General features: G+C 36.0%; 1 protein-coding gene across 2 annotated transcripts in view; it reads right to left on the reverse strand.

The window, feature by feature from the left end:
- CARS1 (cysteinyl-tRNA synthetase 1) overlaps positions 1-23463 on the reverse strand; it is a 34044-nt gene that overhangs the window by 6737 nt on the left and 3844 nt on the right. Inside the window, exons 2-18 of one of the 2 annotated variants that reach the window (XM_068683485.1) lie at positions 21776-22021; positions 18196-18287; positions 17276-17364; positions 16844-16940; positions 16285-16383; positions 15118-15267; positions 14013-14153; positions 13130-13218; positions 11926-12047; positions 9987-10099; positions 9452-9580; positions 9097-9226; positions 8684-8787; positions 7600-7697; positions 5925-6114; positions 5343-5411; positions 2267-2348 (exon numbers count right to left, since the gene is read on the reverse strand). In XM_068683485.1, the coding sequence (XP_068539586.1) occupies positions 2267-2348; positions 5343-5411; positions 5925-6114; positions 7600-7697; positions 8684-8787; positions 9097-9226; positions 9452-9580; positions 9987-10099; positions 11926-12047; positions 13130-13218; positions 14013-14153; positions 15118-15267; positions 16285-16383; positions 16844-16940; positions 17276-17364; positions 18196-18287; positions 21776-22021 (2040 nt within the window). The remainder of the gene's footprint in view (positions 1-2266; positions 2349-5342; positions 5412-5924; positions 6115-7599; positions 7698-8683; positions 8788-9096; positions 9227-9451; positions 9581-9986; positions 10100-11925; positions 12048-13129; positions 13219-14012; positions 14154-15117; positions 15268-16284; positions 16384-16843; positions 16941-17275; positions 17365-18195; positions 18288-21775; positions 22022-23463) is intronic. The other variant, XM_068683486.1, reaches the window with a different exon arrangement.

The raw sequence follows: 23463 nt of genomic DNA on the forward strand, positions 1-23463 counted from the left end.
GAAGAATTTTCAAAATAAAGATAACTTGCTTAGTTCTTCATTCATTTTAACTCTGCCATAACAAATCTAACTTCTCAATCAAATGTACACTAAGCTATCTCTAAAATTTATTCCCAAACCCATGAAACAACTCCTCTGAGCTTTACTGAACTATGGAATGGAAAGGGAAGAACAATTTAGAGACAGGAACAGTTTTACTAACAATGATTTTTCACAATTCATTAAGGCCATAAAACACATCTTCACTGTTGGTTTCCATTACGACAGTTCAGTTACTACTGTGAGGGGCAGCTTTGCAGGCAGGACTGCCCATTTAAGAGTTCTGGCTTGCAGAGAAGGTATATGCAAAGCTGCAGAGGAAGTCAGGCTAGTGACAATAAAAAGGACTACAGAAGGCTTACTACATCCCAGCTTTTTACTTGCTTACCTGCCCAAGCACTTTGCAAAAATAACCCCCAAAACCATCATCTCATGTCATAGCAACATTTGTCAGTAATACAGTTGTCCAAGGCACTGAGAAAGGCATTAATTTTTAAGGAAAGGAGGGGGAACAGGCAAGAAGGGGAGAAGAAAGAAAGTCCAAGCTAGTTCAGGAATGATGCAACAGTTCTGCCAAGGTACAATGGATGGGCGCCAGACACAGGAAGACGCTAATGGCTGCTGCAGGATTTCCGCTAAGAAAGGTTAAGAAGAATCACAAGATTTTGTATCCTGTGCTACATCTAGCAGTAACTTTGAAGGATTAGTATTTTATTGTTTTGCTAACTACACATAAATTTGTCAAAGCAATTGCAATCCAAACATCCTCTGGTTCTACAGATAGTTATCTTTCTTGTTGTGTCTCTGCTTATCACCTGTGTTTTTTTTTTTTTTTGGGGGGGGGGGGGGGGGGGCTGGGAGCAGGGGGAAGAAGCAGAGAGCAAGTTACTAAGAACCTAAGATTTAGCTGAAGTAGATGCTATTAATTCTTCAAGGGAAAATTATCTTCATACAACAGATTTACTACCTATTTACTAAGGTAAGGAATTGTATCAGGTGAGAAATAGCAACACAGTTATAAGGAACCAAACGCACCATGAAGATCCTTGTATGTTGCCCTTATGAACTCAATTCAGTAGCAGTTTTTGATACAGAGTCTTGCACTTAGGAGGAAAAACAAATATAAACATATAGATTGGGTTAGTAGATAAGTGTTCTTTCTCCCTTTTAGCAGTGACTCTGAGATGGTTAAAGATAAGCAGTAATAAAGATCTCAAAGCTAATAATTCAGCCAGTAAGAGCTTCCACCCAGACGCTGGATTTTAAGCACTGCACATTTTAGCAGCAACCCTTGGCCTTCACCTTCATCTCTTCCATAATTGAGCCTCAGAAAGCTGAACAGTGGACAGAGCACTGACTATCCCAATACCATAGAAAGGAACAGCCACATTGCAGGGCAGTTTTCTTTGCTGGGCAATCAGCAGAATGACAAAACATTGCATTTTATAGGAGCTGTTTAGTCTGCTGTGAACTAAGTCATTACTTTTCTTTACCCAGAGCAGTTACACACAGTGAGCCATGCTGATGTTTGACGCCACTCTAAAGAAGCCATTAAGATAACAAGCGATAAGATTATCTTACTGGTTGTTAACACTGAAGAGTTGACTCTGACCTATGCAAGGGAATTATAGATGTCATATCAAGGGTGTATCAGATACACTTATTGTTTATTCAATAAAACAGCACAGTCAAAGCTTTTAAAAATGGGATGGTGTGTGTGTGTGTCAGGTGGAACCCACAACGACTTCTAGGAAACTCCCAGATGAATTTTCAAAAGAGAACACTAAATTACCATCTTGGGTACCACAATAACAATTGTGCTAACAGCTAAGAACAAACATCTCAGCCTATTTAAACACAGACGCTATCACTGTGTAGCAATCTACATTTCTAAGAGAATGTTCTCCCTGCAGGAGATGATGGCTACTACTTTCATACCAAGAAAGCAAGGAGTGCCCTAACTAGAGAAACAACAGCTCATCCTCTTCATTCCTGAACTTTTAGTCTTTAAGCAATTAAAAAAAAATGAGCTGAGTAGCCTGTAAATGATTCCCAAATTAAAGAGACATGTAGCAGAGACATAAGTATTCAAAGCAACTCTGATTTAAAGATGCCTTACCTTTATTCTCTAAGCAAAGAGATTGCAACACCCAGATCCTCCTGTCCTTCCCAGTCCCACATCTCCCAAGTCTCATGTGCAACAACACAGGAAAAAGTAAATTCTCACCTTTTTTCTCTCTGGCAATTTGTCGCACTCCTTCTCTGAACTCAGAGAGAACTTGTAGGTATGGCATCACTGTAGATTCAATCTGTAGGGTAATTATTTCTACAGTTAGCTAATCATAATTTAGATTTAAAACAGGTCCTTATCCACTTCATATTTACGTACTTTTGGATAGATGTTGACCCTCAGGGCAGATATGTATCAATAAAAAGTGTCATTTCTCTATTGATGTCAAAGGAGAGATGATAACTTGCATTAACTGACAATTCTCCCTTTGGGCTGATAAAATCACCTTGCCTCTCCCCATTCCTTTTTCCTCTCTTTGCAGTTACAGATACATCAGTTCCACAGGGTTATGCTATGGCCCAGCTGACTATAACGCAGTACACAGGGGTAAAAACAGCTGCCAAAGATATGCTGAAGAGCTACACCCAGATGAATTTGCCCCTTCATGTTCCATGTTGTCTTATTTAGGTCAAAGTGCTTGTCACAAATAAATCAAGTGAAGCTGATGTTAAGACTTATTTGCATTAGAACAGATCTCAAATGTCAGCATATCCTTACTGTATTTGCTTCCAGCACAGTGCAGTTGTCTGTACTCCCCCCATGACTCCCTGCTCAACACAGAGTATGGGGAGACTACTGTTGAAGTATTTCAGGTGTGAATAACTGCTGCTCATGAAAGCTCAGACAAGTCATCCTGAGAATCCTGCTTTCAGTGGTAGTGAATAGCAACAGCTAGCTGTCTGCGAACGCAATGAACACTTACAATTACAGATCAGCGCTGTTTGCCATCACATTTCTGGAATCCCAGGAGGAGAAGCTGGGCACCCAGGGGACTGCTTATATTAAAAGTTTAATTACTTTGAAGCGTGGGGGAGAGATAGAGAAAAACATAAACACACACTTCTGTTTCACCTACAGTTTCCAAGTGTCTCTCCCATCTGTTAAATCTCTGTGACATATTTCTGTGCAATTCGCAGCCCAGAGAGGCTGTTATGCTCTAGAAGTACCCGCATGAAAGGACCTGATCGCCTCAGATAAAACTTTTTGTAAATGTGAATGCTACACAATCATCTTCACAACCACAAGGAAAGTGGTTCTGCTAAGTCTGGTGGAAAGAAGAGACCCTGGAAACTACATGAGCTACAGCCATATCTCTGCTACCCTCTTTACATTGAAACTACCTCAACATGCAAGTGAAGTGGCATCAGGAAAGCATGTGCCATCCTTACTTTATTATATATACCAGACGTCTAAAGATGAAAGCTTTTTATTTCCAGAATAACTAACCTGACAGAAATGCTTAAGTCATTTGGAAAATGAGGCTATGGAATCTGAGGTTTTCTGACTGCACATGTCTCCTATTCCCTTTCAAGTTGATCAATGAGCCATGGTAATTATGCTTGTTTTTCTCTCAGAGCTTTTGAAGAGGATTAAGTCTTTTTTGGAGATAATGACTTTTAGATCTATTGATTCCTTCATTTTTTATTTGGACACAGAAGCAATAGGCCTGATTCACAGCTTTCTGTTTTAATGAAAGGTTTTCCAACCCGGAATGTTCACGTGGTAGTTTTTGCTAAGAAAAGTAAGTATCTGCAGATTGAAAGAAGGTATACAACAATTAATGGAAGAGCCAAAACACTGTCAATATTATATATCTTTATACTATAATGATTAAATCAGAAATGCCTTGGGTGATAAAAACAGAAGTTTTTTTCCTGTAAAATGCAAAATAAGCTGCTCTGGGTGGGCACCTGACTACTGGTTTTCTTTGAACTGACTGCGTATACAAAAACAAGAACAACAAAAAACACACATATTTCACTAACAAGTGTTGAAATTCCTTTTCTGCACCAGATTCTTTTGACTCTACTAACCTCAACAACATTACTTTAAAAGAATGTAAGGCTTAACTTCTTGTTCCAAGCTACTGCCAGTCTTCCCCTAAAGCTCTTACAAACACTATTTGAACGAAGTGTTAAATACAGATTTAATTTTCATTTTCCCTAAAAAGATAAGTTTTGAGATGCTGTCTTTCTCCTGAAATTCAAAATAATTTTGAGTTAAGCTAAAATTCAGTACTGATGGCTTTTAGCATGGAATGCTGAGCATCCTCCTTATCATCGTATATCATTATTAGAGATTTCCACAGTACTGTAATGTAAGTATTTGCATGAGCAATTATCAGATGAACGTTCACTGTCATTCAGTGACAAGCAAGTTTTTCTCTTCCTCTGGTGAACTAAGGGGTTTTTGTTTGTCTTTTTGTTTTGCATTTGTTTGTTTTAATTATTCCTTTTAAGCAGGAACAGAAAAACACATGATCACAATTTTGAATGCAAAACTGCATAAGACCAGCACTAGAAGCTACTCAATATCAGATGTTGTACCACATCAGCGTCCTTTCTCATATCAAGATTTTCTCATGAACAGAAAGAGCGAAGTTGATGGCTTTTCAGATGGAGTTATTTCTCCTGCCTGCCCCATTAAACATTACTATTGTTACAGGGCCTATTAGCACTTTCATCAGGCATCTCCCACATATTTCTAGGAAAACTCTGCATTACAGTGGTATTGCTGAGTGACCAAAGCAAAACAGCCTTCAAAAGCCAAATAAATACTGTGGCTACAAAATGAGATCAGAAAGAGAGATTGAACTGAGGATGAAACTCAGCTGCCTCCAGGCTGGTTTTTGGTGTACCACAAGGAACTTTAATCAGTATAATTGTATTTTTGAAACTACTTAATACACAAATCCTTGTAATGAGTCTTTATACGGTAACATGTGCTGTCTGTAGTTAATGTGGTTTCTTAAACAGATTCATCATTCAGAAGACGAGATAATTCTTTTTCTGGTTGCTGTACAATTTGTCTGTCATTAAATCAAACAAACCTATAAAATAACAACTGTCAGAAAAATCCCACTTCCTTAGCCAATTAATTATATTGTTTCTACTTAAAACATTTGAATCCGAAGTAACTCAGCTACGTACCAGTAATGTAATCCCTTTATCTAACTTAGACTTTCAAAAGGACACAGAATAACTTTTTACAGTGTACTTTGTTCTTCACTTACATTTATGTTTCGACTGTTCCCTCCAACAGGAAAACCAATTACGTCATCACTTTCTATGGCACCAAAAATCTGATCAAGGGGGAAAAAAAAAGAAAAAAACGAAAAAAAGAACAGGTTGTATACATCTAGTTACAGGTATGTGAAGACTAAGCAAAATCACATGTACTAGGGTTTTGAAGCCACCTAGTTCATTTAACCCACAATTCACTGTGTTAGTAAGAATTTGTTTTGCTTTTTAATTGATACAACATATTAAGCATTGGCTTTCAGATTTTGATTTAATGCAGTCAGATCTGACATTTTGACTTCATTTTTTTTAAATGTTTAATTTTCTGTGTATGTAATAGGGCCTTTCTACTATTGAGCAAAACATTAGCTGAAATAATAGTGGACTAAAGGGTTCCAAATTGTTCCTGCTGCAGCATGCACTGCAGTTTGGGATCGTTTTGGTTGGGGTGCGTGTGGAAGATCTCTAGTTTCCTACAAGTTAAAGAAAATCTGTACAGATCCCTATGTATTTGAAAAATACAACAGTTAAAATTGCACAGTGCAATAGCAACTTTACTACTTGCTATTACATACCTTTAGCATTTGAGTGAGATAGGAACTGATGTTTTCTAAAAGAAGTCTGTTTGGCATTTGTCTGGAAGATTTCTTTGCAGCAATATAGGAGTTTGACTGACTGACTAACGAACGCATTTCTTCTAAGACAGAGCGAGTGTCAATATTGTCACACAGTGCTTCATGAATTGCTGCTTTCTTGTCGTAAAAACTAAGAAGAAAAACATTTTTTTTGTTTTTACTATTTATGTCAAAAGTATCTGCAATCTACTCTAAAAAACTTCTGTTAGAGGAGGGAAGGGAGCCTAAAAATGAGATTGTCTTTTGTTGGTTAAAGTTTACATATGAAGGGGGAAAAAAAAAAAAAAAGATGAGCAAGAGAAAGGCATCATCACCATGATGCAGCTGTTTTGCTACTACGAACAAAGGCAGGCAGGATAATCTAGCTGGTAACAACTATCCAAACAAATTACATCTAATGCATTTTTAGCAGCTGACTTCTTAATACTAGTTATTAAAAGCAGTTCAAATTGCTTATTAAGTACTTATTATATTTTTTAAAGTATTGATCTCCTATCCTTAGGTACCAACTTAGGAATTTGTTTACCATCTTTCTAATGTGGAACACCAATTTGGAAATTAATTTACCACAAAGAGTAGCAGTATGAAACTGCTACAAGCAGACACAAGGAATACATTCATGCAAACTATCTAATGTTTATTAATAGGCATAATAAGTAATATATTATATTAAGCACTGTTCCATCACACGTTATGACTTTTTCAAACATACTTTTTTCAGAGAAAAGAAAGTGAGAAGTGGTGGATAAGACAAAAACAAATATTCATGAAACGTAATCTTTTAAATTTTAAATGTTTCTCCCACTTCTTTGTCCCTTTCTTTTGACCTATTACCTATTCCCCCACACACCCTCTTTTTATATTTTTTTAAAGAGTTCTCTCTAACAACAAGATGAAGATTGAATTTTCACTAAACAGAAGCATCTGCACTTGGTCTTACAACAGTCAACATCTCTGTTCATGACAGTGAACTGAGCTAGGAAAAATATTAGTACCACAACACAAGGAGTTTCTTTTTTTAATTTTGCATGTAATAGAAGTCACATAGGAAGCTGTTCATATGACATACAATAAGGATAGTTTGTTACAAATGTGCAAGACTGCTATATTGATATCACTGTTTCTCTCCAGTCAATAACATTTTCAAATATCAGCACTCTGATCTTTTGTACTTTTAGTTGAGTCATTTAACTTGCATTTGTCTTCAATTTTGTTATTCCACTTTGAAATGTGTAAAATACTATTTTTATGGTTCTAAAGACCGTATACAAATTATTGCTCACTTCTCAAAGAGGACAACAGCATCTCAAGTAGTGAAGGAAATTACAACTATCTAACAAAGGACTTCTATTTCTCTACACAAGACATGACAATGTACTTAACACAAATAAAAGGAAAATCAACAATTTCATCTAAACTTCATGAAGCTGCCGCACAATTAAATTCACTATCTTGTATAGATATTAAATTCACTATCTTCTATAGAGCTGAGATACTCAGTGGAAATGCTGCCAGACTTGTAAATACCACTAGTAAGTCATTTTACAACGAATATAAATTAAACATGCAGCTACATAACATCTATTCAGAGAAGAAATAGGAATGCTCCACTCACTTTTTGTTCAGCTCTGCTTCCTGATTTTCCCATTTCTGAAACTGGCCTGTCACATCAGTGGGAGCTCGAAGAATATCCTTCACATTTAAAAAGAATTCCTAAAGAAGAACATAGTTCAAAACCTGTTTAGATTACACACAAACAGTATTTACTATAAAGAAAAAGCATTGTTTCCAACTCAGCCTTGTAAAACTTGGTTTCAATGCTATTTTGGCTAGGATCTACTGAATGGCTCTCACAAGAGGAAAACCCCCACTTTTCACATAACTCTATAAATCACCGTAAGACTAATTCAGTTCTGTGTCTCGTCTCTACCACTGCCTGATACTACAATGATACTCTAACATTAAGCTGCTCAAATACAGTACCATTTAAAAAATATGTATATAGGAGTTCTTATGTCAGATTTTTACGTGTTGCTAGGAATGGAAAACAAGGAATACAAATGGCATCATAGTAATGTTTTTTTTCATGCAGGCATCCAGCTTGGTGAAAAGTCATTTTCTGTGTGTCCCAAGTCAAACATTTTACATAAATAGCAGAGTACCTTCAGCTGGAAAGACCAACATCAACAATCTCAAAATGCTGTACAGCCTCCTTGTGGGAAATGTGGGTTTAACTCACTGCTCTGAACTATGCAGGGATAGAAACTGTGCCTGACACCTCACCTTACAGCTGACAGGAATAAAGTCAAATGTTCAATGTATGCGGCGAGAAAGACAACGTAGGAATAATATAGCCCTTTGTCAACATGTGCAAAGTCTGATCTGGTAGAGAGTGTCTGTTGGACTCAGTCCTATAAGCAAGCTAAACTGAGAAACTGATCTTGCATGTAAGTGCCAAAATGCTCAGAGATGTCAAAACTTGGACAGAGCACGCACCTGCAGAGAAATGTAGCTGTCTGTGGAATTTATGTGATTTGAATGTTCAATGGTAGCTAAAGAAATACTGTAAGATCCCAAACGATGAATTCAGAAGGCAAACGTCTGGGGATGCAGCCTGTACATCCTTGGGTTCTATTGCTTGAAACATGTTACAACAATAAAGTTTAGAGAGCTGAAGGAAGAATGGAAAGCTTACTTACATTCATAAACTTCTCATACTGAATAGCTGACTCCATGGTGTTGTTTGAATAATCCAGTGTATCCTTCCAAGAGTGCATGAGGAAAGCCAACCGTAACTGTCGTGCTATTAGGAGTTTTAAAGTAAACAAGGAAAATAATAATAAACTAAATAAAAGTATTTTTATGGCCTCCAATACTGTAATGGCTAATTACATAAGAATTTTTAGTATTCTTACTCTCAATACAACTACCAAAAAAGCAAGACTTATTATCCACACAGCTACCAATGAGGAACAGGGTAGCTGTTCTAAAGTGACTGAAGAAAAAGAGATATCTGCAGTCAGACAATTCTGGAAACTCCATTATGAACTTAATTACCACAGTCATCACTCCAACTGTATCAAAAGTACTCAAATTCTGAAGTAATTTTTACCTGTATGTTTCTTCAGTGCATCTTTTATGGTGATAAAATTCTTCAAAGATTTGGACATTTTACAGCCAGCTATTGTTAAGTGGCCAGTATGTAGAAAATACCGAACCCAGTGATCATTTTCAAAGTATGCCTGCAGCAAAAACAAACAAACGACTCAATGCTGTACACATATATAACATAAACTACGATACTTTAGGAATAAAATATTGAGGGGGAAAAAGTTATGCTTATACAAAACATCTAAATTTTAAAAATAACACACAAAATAGATGCATTTGTGTAAGTTGCTATCAAAGCTAAGCACATAACTTCATCGCTACAGACACTGAAAGCCAGTGTCAAACAGTTCACTGACCTCAGACTGTGCCAGTTCATTGTCATGGTGGGGAAATCGGAGATCAAATCCTCCTCCATGAATGTCCATCGACTCTCCTAGAATGGATCCAGCCATTGCAGAACATTCAATGTGCCAACCTGGCCGGCCCTGTTAAAATAAAGACATTACTTGGCTAACTGTTAATTGTCTTCCTCTTCTGCCTGTGTATCATTAGCTCATTAAATCTAGTATGTCATGTACATCCATGATGCCTTAATTATCATCCTCCTTATTTTTGATCACATGGAAAGAAAAGGATTGAGAAATCTCTGTAGGTAAAGACTACAGAGAAATATAAGACAACTGACCAATATGAATCATTATAAGCCTGCATGCTGAATTCTGTTTACAAAGAATTGAACAGGCAGATTGAGCATAGCAACATAACCTACTATTGAATGTAAGACCCTCGTAATCTAGATATTAATAATATGAGGCGAGCTACAGTATCTGTTTAACAAAAAACATGCTATCTAATAAAGTATAAAAGGTCTAAATCCTGTAATGTCCTTACCTTTCCCCATGGAGAATCCCATGAGGGCTCTCCTGGCTTGGAGGATTTCCACAAAGCGAAATCATTTGGAGAATGCTTTTCACTTAGGCGATCTGCTGAGATACTGAGGTCACCTTTCAAGAGAGAAAAAGTAAACACTGACATTTTATTTAAACACCAACATTATAGATTTATTGGTCTCGCTGTGCCTCACACCATGTGAGGTTAAAAAAAAAAACACTCAGTACTTGAAAATCCTCATAATTAACTCTGACAATCCTTTGGTTTTTGATTAATGTTTGGTTGACAGGAAAGGTGACAAGTATCAGCTGCACTGCTTTCTAAGTTTTGACATGAGATTCATCTACATTCTCTCTACAGACACAATTCCAATATTCCAGCTGCAGAAAAAGAAATACTGAATAAATAAAAAATAACTGTATTTATAGACAAGTAAGATTGCGGAATCACTTCAAAGTTATAAGTATCAAAATTAAGACTAATTGATCTGTCTTAATATGCACACAGAACATGATCCTAGGGTATCTCTTGCATGCCCTGTCTAGGCTGCCCCACAGAATGGCCGGTAGCTGTTCCCTATCTACACATTTACTGTTATGTTTTTATCATAGATGAAGTGTACATTAGTTGCTGTTAGCTCTTTATGATCTGTTGATTGGTACTCTCATTCCAACATCTTTAAAACACTAGGAATTTACCATTTCTTCAGTACTGCTGAAAATTACAAGTGGTTAACAATACCACTTAATGCATGAAAACCAGGACAGAGATTAAAGCCAAACTTGTCAAGGGGAAAACTCGTCAATTAATTTTGATGTACAGGTTGAGATACCTGCAATCTCAGTCTTTTAGAATACTTAATTTTCAAAGTGCATAATGACAAGTAATATTACACATTTTAAGTTTACATTAGATGCAACTTTTAAAGTTTAGCATTTCTGCTGCCTCTGCTAGTCAAAATGACATTATCTGTTAGGGTATGGACAATCATGACAAATAAGTCAAAGCAGCTAGGCTGACAAGAGATCTAGATATATGCATAGTCTCAATCAGTTACATTAATCATTCTGCTTCAGTTCGTATTTGCAAAAGCAGACAACTGTGCTTGTTTATGTGGTGGCAATGATGCATTCATGCTGCCACAAAGACAGTGGTTTAAGCTCACACCTTTTATTCCACATACATGTATATACAAAAAATCTCGGTTATAAGGGTTTCAAATAAGAAAAAAAGTCACATGAAATTTAATGTCCCAGCTCAGATATTGCTAGTTACCTTAATTTCACCTACAAGTGTTACATAAAAACCTTTTAATATTCTTCTGATACGTTTTGTGGATGATTTTCTACTAAAACAGTACAACCTTAGGAAGAGATAAAATGCTTAGCTTATGAATCACATTTCATTGAGCTAGTCTGCTGTAAATGCTCTAATCAAAAGATCTATATTTGGATTTAGTTCAACACAACAAGGTCAACAAAATAAAGAGTTCTCAGTACGAGAGAAGAATGAGGAGAAAAGAAAAAAAAACACAAGACCAAATATTTGTCATAAAAAAGCCATAGCCTAGCAGGGAGAGCTTTCACCTGGCACGTGGAAGACTCAGCTTCAAGTCTTTGCTCCCTATACTATGAAGCAGATGAAAAGTCAAATAACGGGGCTGTACTCAAATTGGACTATTCACAACCTCCTTAAGATAATAAATAACACACAATAAATAATAATGCTATCCTGGAATGAATAATATTTGTTGCTATTTTCCAGTTAAAAACTCAAAGTGCTGGCTCAAGAAAAAAAAAATGAAAAGAAATCCTGAGGCAAAGGAAGTGAGCAGGTAGACCACTGAAGTCTGACAATAAGTTTGATTCAAACATCAGTAGAATCATTTGAAGAGATCAACACATCAGCAACTTAAGCAAACATTATTTCCCCTTTTTACCTTCACCCTCTTGAAGAGCTTTCTGATCACCTACAGCTTCAGGAACCAGCTTAGCATAGGAGTGTTTTTCACTGGAATCAAACTTCATAGTATCAAAGTATACAGATCCATTGGAAACATACCTGAAAAGTTAAAAATAACTATTTAGCTATCTTTCTACTAAGACTTAAATAAACTGTACCCCCAAAATCACTATCCTACTTTTTCTAGTGAACACACATACAGTATGGTACTGTTCACTGTGGTAAAAATGACTTAGGCTCACCTAAGTTTTAAGGCATTACCATAAAAACTTTAGGTAAGGCACTAAAGGTCAGAATAAAATTCAAAAGGTAAACCTATTAAGATATTTTGTTAAATTCTTAAATAGGTGAGACTTCAGACTAACAGTCTCCAAAAATACCTACAGCAATTCTGGCCCCTTCTAATATTTTGTAATAATATAATATGAATCACGTTTGCTTCAGAGGCCATTTGTCCTCCTTCACTTTGCTGATTTTGTCTTATCACAGCCATGATAAAAAGTCTGAGACGGAAGTTTTAGTACCACCATGAACACTAATAATTCAATGCAAATGATTTTGAACATTTTTTAAAAAAAGAAGAACATAGATTTCAGGCAAGAACGTGCAAGAAAAATTATAGGAGTCTGAACGACAGGTTTGCTTTTTCACAATGAAAATATACTGAAAACTTGAGCCTAATAAGAGAAAGTACACTCAAAAATGTCAGTCAGGAATCTATCATGATATTAGGAGCTTCTAGAGTAGTAGCCTAACTTTCAAAAGCATTAGACAATCGCAGAATATCATTTTGAGAAGATTTTTTTTTTTTTTAAATCTATGTTATTTACAACTGACTTCCAGCAGTCCACTCAGTTTTGAAATCCCCTGCTGAAAGCTGGAAGTCAAACCCAGTTCAAGTGAATTAGGCTTTGACTATTTTTTTATGGAATGAGGTTTTTACCCTATTAATTTTAATAATCTAACTTGTTTCTTTGTAAGACATTACAAGAAGTATATAGTAGCACATTTTCACCAGGTTATACACAACAGATCTTGCATAAAGTAATGTGAAATATTTTTACTGGATGAAACACTACTTATAGAATATTGTTGCATATGAAAACAGAGAAAAGAGTAAGTGTTCACAGCAATCCAGTACAGTATAAGCACACAACAAAAACACTCAATAGTGAACTTACCCATAACCATTATCCACAATCTTTTTCACAAATGCCACAATTTCTGGCACATATTCACTAACCCGTGTTAAAACATCTGGAGGTAAAACCTACAGAGAAAAAGTAGCATTTTATACTTACACATATGTAAATATATATATACAGACATTCGAATATATACAATATATATATATATATATCTCACATATTCATGAAGTGACTTGCTCAAAAGCAAGTGACAGTGGAATCTAAGACTCCTACTTCAAGCTCTATGCTCTGCAACAATGTGCTGTGGCATTTTTTTTCTCAGCCTCACACTACTTATCAATACACTACTGCAGCAGATAGCCCCTATTCCACTTACTGCACTTCTGGCAGAACAGGCAGTGTGTCCCTTTGATTTGGAGGTAAATAAACAAACCTTCATTGATCTGATTCACTGCATATGACATAGTATTTCACCTGGAACAGACAAATCTGTCCTTGACTTTTGTCACCACCATACAATTTAAAGAGTATTCAGTAGTCAATCTATATGCTTAGGATGATAGGGTTGTCCTGTGTAGCAAATGAACTACCTGAAACTTCCAGATCAGTTTATATGATTATAAGCCCATTTTAGTCTAAGAGGAAAGATGGAGTGTACACACCGAACTTATGTCCAGGTCACTGGCACTGGTAACACACATAAAAGTTTTAAGATAGCTGGGATGAAAACAGAACGAGTGATAATTTAATAGCTACCTATTCACATTAAAGACTAAAGGAAATGTATTATCAATACCGTCGAAATACAAGGCTTTTGAAAGCTATTAAAGGGTTTTATTGTATTCTGGGTATTATGAGGCACAGCACATACACTTTCAAAACAGAAAAAAATGTTTTTGTTTTGTTTTTTACTTACGTTGAGAGCTTCCATATCTTTATGAAATTCCCCTTCCCAGTATTTGGGGAGCTTTGAGAATATGGAATTGTCAGTCACCTGACTGCCAAATTTTGTGTCCAACCAGTCAGACAGCAAATCTTTGGCTTCTTCCAACATTATCTATAAGACAATTATAAGTGTAACTGATGAAAGACTTGTCCTGTTTAAACTGTGCTGAAAGATCTTACTCTGAGCAGATAGGTTCGCTTAAGGTAAAAGACACTTGGCTATGAATACAGAGAAATCTGTGCTTCTATCACATTTTTATCACATTGTCCTTTATATATATGGATGAAACATGCAGAGGAAGAAAGACAAACTGGTAACTGACATCTGTTTTGATACTGGTCACTTAAATGACCATGTGAAAATTATGTTGTAAACACTGGATGGGATCTGCAGTTACCACACCACCCATTCCCCGCCCTATCCCCAATTGCTGGACAATCCTAACAGAAGCCTTTCTGTGCACATCAGTAAAGAGTGTTTGAAAGACTGATTTGAACCTCAGAAAGGATGTATTTCTCAATCCTATACTAAGAGGTGGATTTTTACTTATTTACTTATTCACAACAGCATATAGCTCAGAAGGTGTGATTGTTTAGATTTTAGTTGCTTTTCAAGTTTTTTGAGGCCACTATGCACTTTTATAAAGACTGCTGATTCTATAATAGATGGATTTTTTTTAAGGTGAGTGAGAGAGAGGTACTTCTCTCATACCCTGTGCTTCCTGCAGTGACAAATTATCTGAAAGCAAGAAAAGAGGAATGTGGAAGCCAATTACTAAAAGCTAGCAATTTTATTGCCTGACTCAAATACCAAACCCCAATAGTATCAACAGGATTATTGTTGCTAATTGTAACAGTCTTTGGGATAAAATTTATTCTGAACATAATTAAGTTTTATATATTTTTTTCTCTCATCAGAGAAACTTTTGTGTAGAAAACCACACATAGTGGAATGTCATATATGGTTTTACAACAATTTATAGTACAACCCCTACTGAAAACAATTTCATCCACCAAAATACTATTTGAAAGCCCTCACTATTACAAAAATCATTTAAAAAGGAGCTCAAACTGACCTCATGACATCTATTGATCTCTTCTGCAGGGAGTTTTGCTTGCACAGCTGCTTGTAGAGGGTCAAAAGCAGACTTCACTGCATTTTGAATTTTTTCCAACATTTGCTTTTTATCTGGGTCTGTTGTCTCATTTAATTTAACTGAAAAGAGCTACAATCAAAAGAAAAGGTTTAAAAAAAAGCAACTTTCAGTACAGTAGGGCTGTGTTCCACACACAACATATTATCTTAACCATATAGAACCTTGCTTTTGATGAATAATATGTTATGCTTTGATATCAGACTACTATAAGCAGCTTTGATATCAGACTACAGAAATGTAAACACATGTATTCACTGGTCCAAAAAATGTAGTTCATATCTCAATTTATTTTTTTTCAAAAACTTTATGTCACTAAACCTTAATTACTGTTGTTTAGTAATTTTTACTTTCTATGCAGTTGATCATTTCAATTACATAGTTAATTATCCCAAATCTGAAATGGAGAAGATTTAATGTGAAACACAAAGAGATTTAAATGCTGTGCTTAGAAAGTATATCAGGCAACGACAGCTGGGCAAAATTTCCAGGCCACCTAATTCCCAGGCCTGTATTTCATTCATTAGACCAATAATCCCTTTGTGATCTGTAGTTCTGAAATGACCAAAGAATCACCTTCCCCCACATTTAGTCCAGCATACACAAATTATTAAATCCCTTAAGCTTTCAAGACTTTTTGCTCTTTCCAAGGCCATCAGCGGTACAAAAGGAAAATTTCACAGAAATCTACAGCTTTAAAATATCGTGGACCACCATTTGAAAATCTATTATAAAAGGCTACTTTCGAAATTCGCATTCTGACAAATATACAAATGTTTTTTGATTTTTTCCCCCACCACATCAACACCATTATACATGTTTACATATATTGTATAAAACGATATACAAACAACTCTTCTAGACATAAAAAGTCAGGAATGCTTTTAACATGGATGGTTCTTGTCAATTCTAAAATCAGTGATAAGCTATTCCAGTAACACTTCTAATTTGTGTGATAGCAGTTCAATAGAATGAGTGAAACGAGCAGAAAGATTAAACTGGCAGCAAAGACATAGACATTTTTAGATGCTTTGCTATATTACTGAGTAAGAATGTAAGACACTAGCAGGGATTAACTATTGAGCCTACCTCTGAGGCAGTTTTAACATCTTCAAGTAGCTGAGCTGATGTTATTTTGTTCTCCCTATACTGTTCAAAAAGATAATTCTGTCTTGCTCTCTTGATGATCTACAAAGCAGAAATATGGAAATATTCTTGTGAAGCAGAATAATAGTTATAGAAAGCGCAAATAAAATCTAATGTTATTAGATATAAAAAGCTTTTCAGGATCCACACGAATTTAACAAGATGCAAGAACTACAAGCAGTAATACAACTTAAACACACCACATATAGTTAATTAGCTAGCTCAACAGAATTAATTAGGCATGTCAACAACAGACAGTGAAAAAGGCAAATAAAACAAGTTATCTTCATAAAACATTTACTCTTCATGATTTATAACAACACTCGTTTACGTATGAGTAGTATGCTAGCACAGGAGAGTCACAGAAATCAATGACTTTGTGTACAAAATACATCTTAGTAAGTATATTATTCATCTTGACTTTCCAAATAGCAATTACACGTGATTCTGACTTTCATGCACAAACTACAGTATTTTAGATTACAATTTAAACAGGCCTTACCTTATCATCAATATCTGTAATATTCATACAATAGAAAACATCAAATTTAAAATAATCCCTGAGGATTCTTCTCAGGATATCAAATGAGATGTATGATCTAAAAACAACAGCAACAAAAATTAGTATTAGTGTTTAGCAAATACGTCAAATGTGCTTCTATTCCATGCAAAAACTACTTCAATATCAGTCAACAATTTTATAGCAGTTTCAACTCTCCCTCATCCTCCAGCAAGTTTTTCCTCACACCATGACAGAAAATGATATGCTTCTAACCTTAAATCTTGATCATTGAGACTAACAAGACCATTTATCAGTAATACACTTATCTAAATAAAGTACACTTTTCTCCTTAATCTTTGCTTACTTATACATGCTGTTACTACTTATATCAAGGGCTGTTATTACTTTTATCAAAATAAGCAACTACAGTACCTGGCATGTCCCATGTGAGAAGCATCATATACCGTTGGACCACAACAATACCATGTCACCTTTTTTCCATTCTGCGGCTGAAATATTTCCTTAATTGAAAGGGATGGTACAGTGAGTAGAAAGAATTGAAGATATGCTTTCAGCCAAAAACACCACATTTGGAAAATCAGAACATGAAAAACATGAATCATATTTTTTTGTTTTTAAAAAAACAAACCTTATTCCACTCATAGTTTTACTGTAAGAAAAGATCATCACTAGCACTTAAAAGAGAACATAAGCCGCCACACCCTGTTATCTGCACTCTTATCTATCCAGATACTGGATTACTAAGATTTGGATTAGGTAGGCCATTGTTCAAGCTGCGTTCACAAGGGAAGATCGGGCTTTCTTTTGCATTGAAAAAGGCTATACAGTATTGCCATTTCATATATTCTTGGATATAACATACGGTGTGACATTATTATTCCTAATATTTCCTCTCTTCCCCCAAGTACCTTCAGCCAAGGCCACAGGAGGTTTTACCACTCTGTATTACAATAATATAATTTGCAAGATTTTTTTTACACAAGCGACATCTAAAGAAAGAAACTGTGATTTTTATTTTGTTCACACTGCCTATGCTTACGTGTTTTACAGTTGAACCACTGGCTATTTTGCATGATAACTTGCTATTGCATGTTATATATTAAGCAATACACACATGCATACACACATTTGTATATTTATTGTGTATATTGTAGCACTTGCCTCACCAAACACACTTGACCGAGGCATTTCTTTCACCTGCTTGTCAGAATACCTCAAAATAAACCCCAGAAACCTGTGTACTAATAAGGAAGACTCTTAAGAAGCAAACATTTGATGACTTCTCTGTTTGCATTTTTAAGAAGATCCTCACTTTTCTTTCATTTAGTCACCTTATTGCGAGTCAGGCTGTTGTAGAGGCAGAGTCTAGAATGTTTTGTCCCTTCAGGGGGAGTCCAGGGGGGCTGCATACGCTTGCCTTTACCTAGAGAAAAAACAATTTAAATAGAACTGAAAATATAAACAGTTTTACAGTATAACATTTCCACCTTATCACATCATTAAGTTAGTTCAAAAGAAAAATATATATATGAATTATACAAAACAGCTCCAATCTTAGTAATCCAAACTACTTTTGTTAGAGGTAAAGCCACTAAAAGATTTCAATCACTTATTTTCCACCCTCTGCCTTGACACACCTATTACCTTTGATTCGAGTAACAGTAAAGAAAAGGGTGTAAAAGTGAGAACATGCAATCAAAGCATTAACAAGAGCTTTGAAACTTAATAAAACATTAATAAAGTGCTATAGCAGTCCTGGGCTTTCTGCAATGCTGCTGACATCTATACTGTGATGGCATATAGATATCATACAAAGAATTAGCAAAAAAAAAATCTCCAGAGACCAGACTTAATCTCTAGAACCAATATTGACAGAGTTTGTGTACTTAGCGTGAGAGGGAGAGAAGACCAAAAGGTTTAGAAAGAGCCTCAGCTTTTAATCATAGGTGGTTGCTATGTACACAAGGCATTTCTGAGCGCTCTCATTTACCACAAATATGTTCCAATTCATCGGCAGGTTAAATTTTGCCATTAAGGAGAACAGATAAAAATCTGGGTAATCAGTGATAATATTCAGAGGAGATGGGAAGAACTGTAATTGCTGTTCTTTGGGGAATTTCAACATTTTGAAAACTGCCTTTTATCTACATAGGAATAGAAGTTTGATACTTTTTAACTTAGTAGAAATTCTTAAACAATGTTACACATACACAAATAGTGTAACACAAATTACAAAGCAAAAGTAAAGTGTTGTCAAAACAGAAAGTTTATATTTCATCGCTACATTTAAAAGTATTCTTTGCAACTTTTTCATTTTTTCCTTTGGTATTTTTCTGCATGAACATCATTGTGATAACTGTGTTCAGAAAAAATCCGATTTCAAAAAATCAGCGTCCACAGAACTAAAAGGGTTTATTTTAATTCATCACAACCATCATTTTAGATGGCAGGACAGTAAGCCAAAGCACCACACTTCAAAACACTGAAGACACACTCAACATGAAACACACTGTATGTGGGTGGGTGTTGGACACTTTTCAGTTTATTTTTGGGAAGGTGGCATATCCATTTTGTGCTGCTGCTCTCAGCTCTTCTACTCTGCTGCACGAACAGTTTAGGAACGTGCAGGCTTATTCTTGCATTTGTTTTCTTTTCAATTTTTAACACAATTGTTAAACGTGTTTTCAAAGAAAGTATGGGCATGTCATCTGTCAAAGAGTTGCAGTTTGGTATGCACAGGGCTGCTTGCAGCTGTAATGATGTTAAACTAATCCTCACATTAACCTGGAATGGAAGCAAAACAGGAAATTCAAAGATACACCAAAGGTACCAGGCTAATACATATAGTACTGCCTTCAGGAATTCTCATGGTAGGCATTTTAACCGCAATTAAAATATTATACAAACTATTTGTTTTGACAACAAAATTGCCTTTCTGATCCTGTGTTTCAGGATGCTATTCATTAACTCTGTTTCCCTAATATCCTCATATGAAAATTTTGTCAGAAAACCTTCAAGTAACATACATTTCCATGGTATAAAAAAAAAAAAAAAAAATTAATCTCTTCCTCATCATCCTCTTTTGAGTAACTGCCTAAATAAGAAAAAAAAAAAAAAAAGTAGAAAAGGAGTTCATTTAATCTGCATGCTACGGATCCACAGAAATGTGTGTTTATTCTAAATAGTTTACGGTATGTTACTGACCAGAACAGTTCAAGTGCAGTAGAAGTCTATCCATAAATCAGACCAAGGTATAGATTTGTTTACTCTTTGATTTACAAAGATTATTCTGGTATGCTTAATTGTGGCTAATGTTTCCCTCAGGGAAGGAAGCCTATGTGGGTTAGTCTAATAAAAGATAAGTCACTAAAGCTTTTTTTGCCTTATAACCGCACTAAACACAAGGAAAAAAAAAAAAAACAAGCTCACAACAACAGCAAAAAAAGGATAACTGACCCCTAAAAGTCCCAGTTTGTGATTTAAGTGTCATACAGATATATAGGTATGGATATATGCATGTTTTATATATCCACATGGATACCAAGGGCAAAGTAAAGGCATGCTGTTTAGTCTGCTCAAAGGCATCCCTGCCCGCAGTAGTCTTCCCATGGCTGAACTGAGGTTCATTTGCTCTAACCCACCTCTGGGGCTCTCAGATACATCCAAAAAAATACTGCTAATATATCCAAGGCTTTAGAAGCATGGTGGATCCATGCATTATTTCATCCTGAACATTGCAGAACACCATTTCAGGAATTTGGATAAATATACACAGATCAGAAAATCAGAAAGCTAATCAGACAGCTCTTAAGAAAGAGAGACTTAACATTGCAGATTTTGTGGACAGGAAAAACTGAAGTCTTTTCTCTGGTTGCCCCACCCTGATCCATGACAAACATTCTGCAGACAAACCATAGTTAGTGGTGTTAAATCTGCTACCAGAGCCAGCAGTACAGCTGAGATCCCTTCCCTACTGGAAGGAAATCAATAACCAGCACAAACACATGCAGTCACACACAAAATCTACTCTCAGCAGTCTGATTGTAACTGCTGGTCTGCTAGGAACTGAGAACGCATATGATGACACTTTGTAAGAAGATGGCATTGGAGAAATATTAGTCAACTGTCAGCCAAAATGACAAACGCATTATGCATTCATTTACAGATATTGCAAGCACTATACAACAGCTCTGTGTTATTATTATTAATTATTTCATGACTCCGTGAGGATGGGTCTCACTATAAAGTAATGAAGCTAGGTTAGCTCACTGGAAATCATGGCAGGAGTGATGCAGCTCCCAAAAATGCCAGTACCCATGCTTACCCAATGACCTAGATCAACCGGTTAGTATTTCCTGAAATCATCAGCAATCCCTAAATTACCAAGGTTAAAAAAAAAAGAAACCCAAACATTCAAGTCTTAAGAACCCCCCAAAAATCATTTTTAATAAAATAACCTTAAGAAGCAGCATGCAGTTTACTTTTTTATGAATTTGAACATTATACAAGAACTATTTAGTTACTCCCACAGGTAAAAAAAAAAAAAAAAAAAAAAAAAAAAGAAAAGTGGATTGAGAAAATCCTGATATTTTAGGCAACAAAGCAAAACCCACGTACCCAGTTACTATTCAGTAGCTAGCTTTTTAAAGAAAACACAAACAATTAAATTCTGTATATTGAAGAATTTTAAAATCAGATGTGGAAACAGAGCTGTAACATTCAAATAGTTCAGGATCGGAGTATTACACAGAAACAGTATGCAAGAAGAATTTAATAAGCTTAAATACAAGTGGATCGTCAAATTGTAAAGTGTGCAAGAGTATGAAAGGGAACTTTTAGGACTGCTCAGCAACAAAAATCAATACAATGTCAGCTAGTCTATAGCCTGGCCACCAATTTCATATTACTCACTTGTTTGAAGTTTACAAGGGTCATTTTTTTCACTGCTGCCATCATAGATTGCTTCTATGTGTCTGTACCACCGGACAACATGGAAATACTGGTCCACAGGTGGCCCCGAAAACTTTCTGAATACCTCCACATCTGCATGTGAAAATGTGAACCCCTGGATATAACTACGAGTGCTCAGGTACTCGTTCAAAGCCTTCACCCTGGCTTCCTCTTCACTAATGCTCAGAATAAAACTGTAGCTGGAAGCTGTAAAGACAGAGGCACAGGACACTTGGTCAGCATTAAAAGAAGGAGATTCCATGACCAAAATATATCCTTACATTATACATCACCCCCTCCAAATTAGCTCTGGCAACTGACAAGAAATTTGAGGAAAATATTTTTAATACAAGACACTGAACAACTAGGTATTTCCTATTAATAGGATTATGTTCACACCATGGTAAGTTTTTTGGAGAAGTCTTTACAAAAGTAGTAAGGACAAAAGCACAGGCCCTTTTCATGAACAAATATTAGCTACTTGAAAATGGAGAAAAATCTCCATGCACAACAAATTTTACTGGTCTCTTTTCCATGCTGCTAAAACACTCATGCAGCAAATATTTACATATAATTAATTTTATATGTTGCAGATAGGCTGTGGATACTTCTACTGAGCTGAGCACATCCTGAAGTCTTTACAGGACTGGTACGAACATGCGAGCTCCCAGTGCCACACCAAGTTACTTCCACTTGCTCCAACAACTGCGAACACTTACGCTGTTGCTGTATAACCCCACATTTCTCCTAGACCACCCTCTCTCCTCAGAAGCATGAGTAACACTCAGAGAATACAATGAACGAAAGGAACAGACAAAATATTAGAACAGGCTTCTCCCTCACAGTATTTTAACGCCATGATTTCTTTGGTACACAGGCAATGCAGGTTTAATTGCACCTCTTCTTTGCAAATGCAGGAACGTCTTCCTATGGAGGAAGCAGCCGAAGGGTTCTGGTAGGGATGCTCACAGTAATAGCACATCTTGTGCAAGTCAGTGGGTACAAGGCCTAACAGTGGTGTTTCCCTACGGTGATTCAACATCTGTAACTCCGTTGATGTTCAAAGCAAAGTAAACATTAAACCAATGTCCTGCTTGGGTAGTCAGCCAAGCGAGTAATTTAAGACATAGTCAAGGACATAGTGCAATAATGTGAGAGAGTGGCAGTATCAAAACACCTGTCCCTACTCCCAAAACCCATAAGGAACCGCTGTTACAAGTGCTGCTTCTTGCATTGGTAAACACCTTTTTCTGCATACCAAAGGACTGGAGGTGCTCTTAGAAAGGGAAGGTTGAACAGGGACAGGGGAAGAGATGGTTATATAAATCATCAGTATCATCACTTAGGACTTTACGAGCAGCCCATTTCCCGTATGGAAATCAATTGAAACAACCAAGAAAAATTAAACAGCTGCTCTCAAGGAGAACAGGAACTCAGATAACAGGGAAACGGCAGCTAGATAGCAAGTACATTTGTGTTTGACTCTTGAGCATTACTAAGTTAAGTGGCATATCACTTTAGAGGTCAGCAGAACTAATAAATGAACAGTGATAGGAAAAAAAAATAAAATCAAAGGTCACAAAAGATATTTAAGATTCATACGCAAATGCCAAATCAGATTTATGTAAGTTCTCGATCCTTCTTAAGGG

Source organism: Anas acuta, chromosome 5, assembly GCF_963932015.1.
Source record: "Anas acuta chromosome 5, bAnaAcu1.1, whole genome shotgun sequence".
In the NCBI taxonomy this organism is placed as follows: Eukaryota; Metazoa; Chordata; class Aves; order Anseriformes; family Anatidae; genus Anas; species Anas acuta.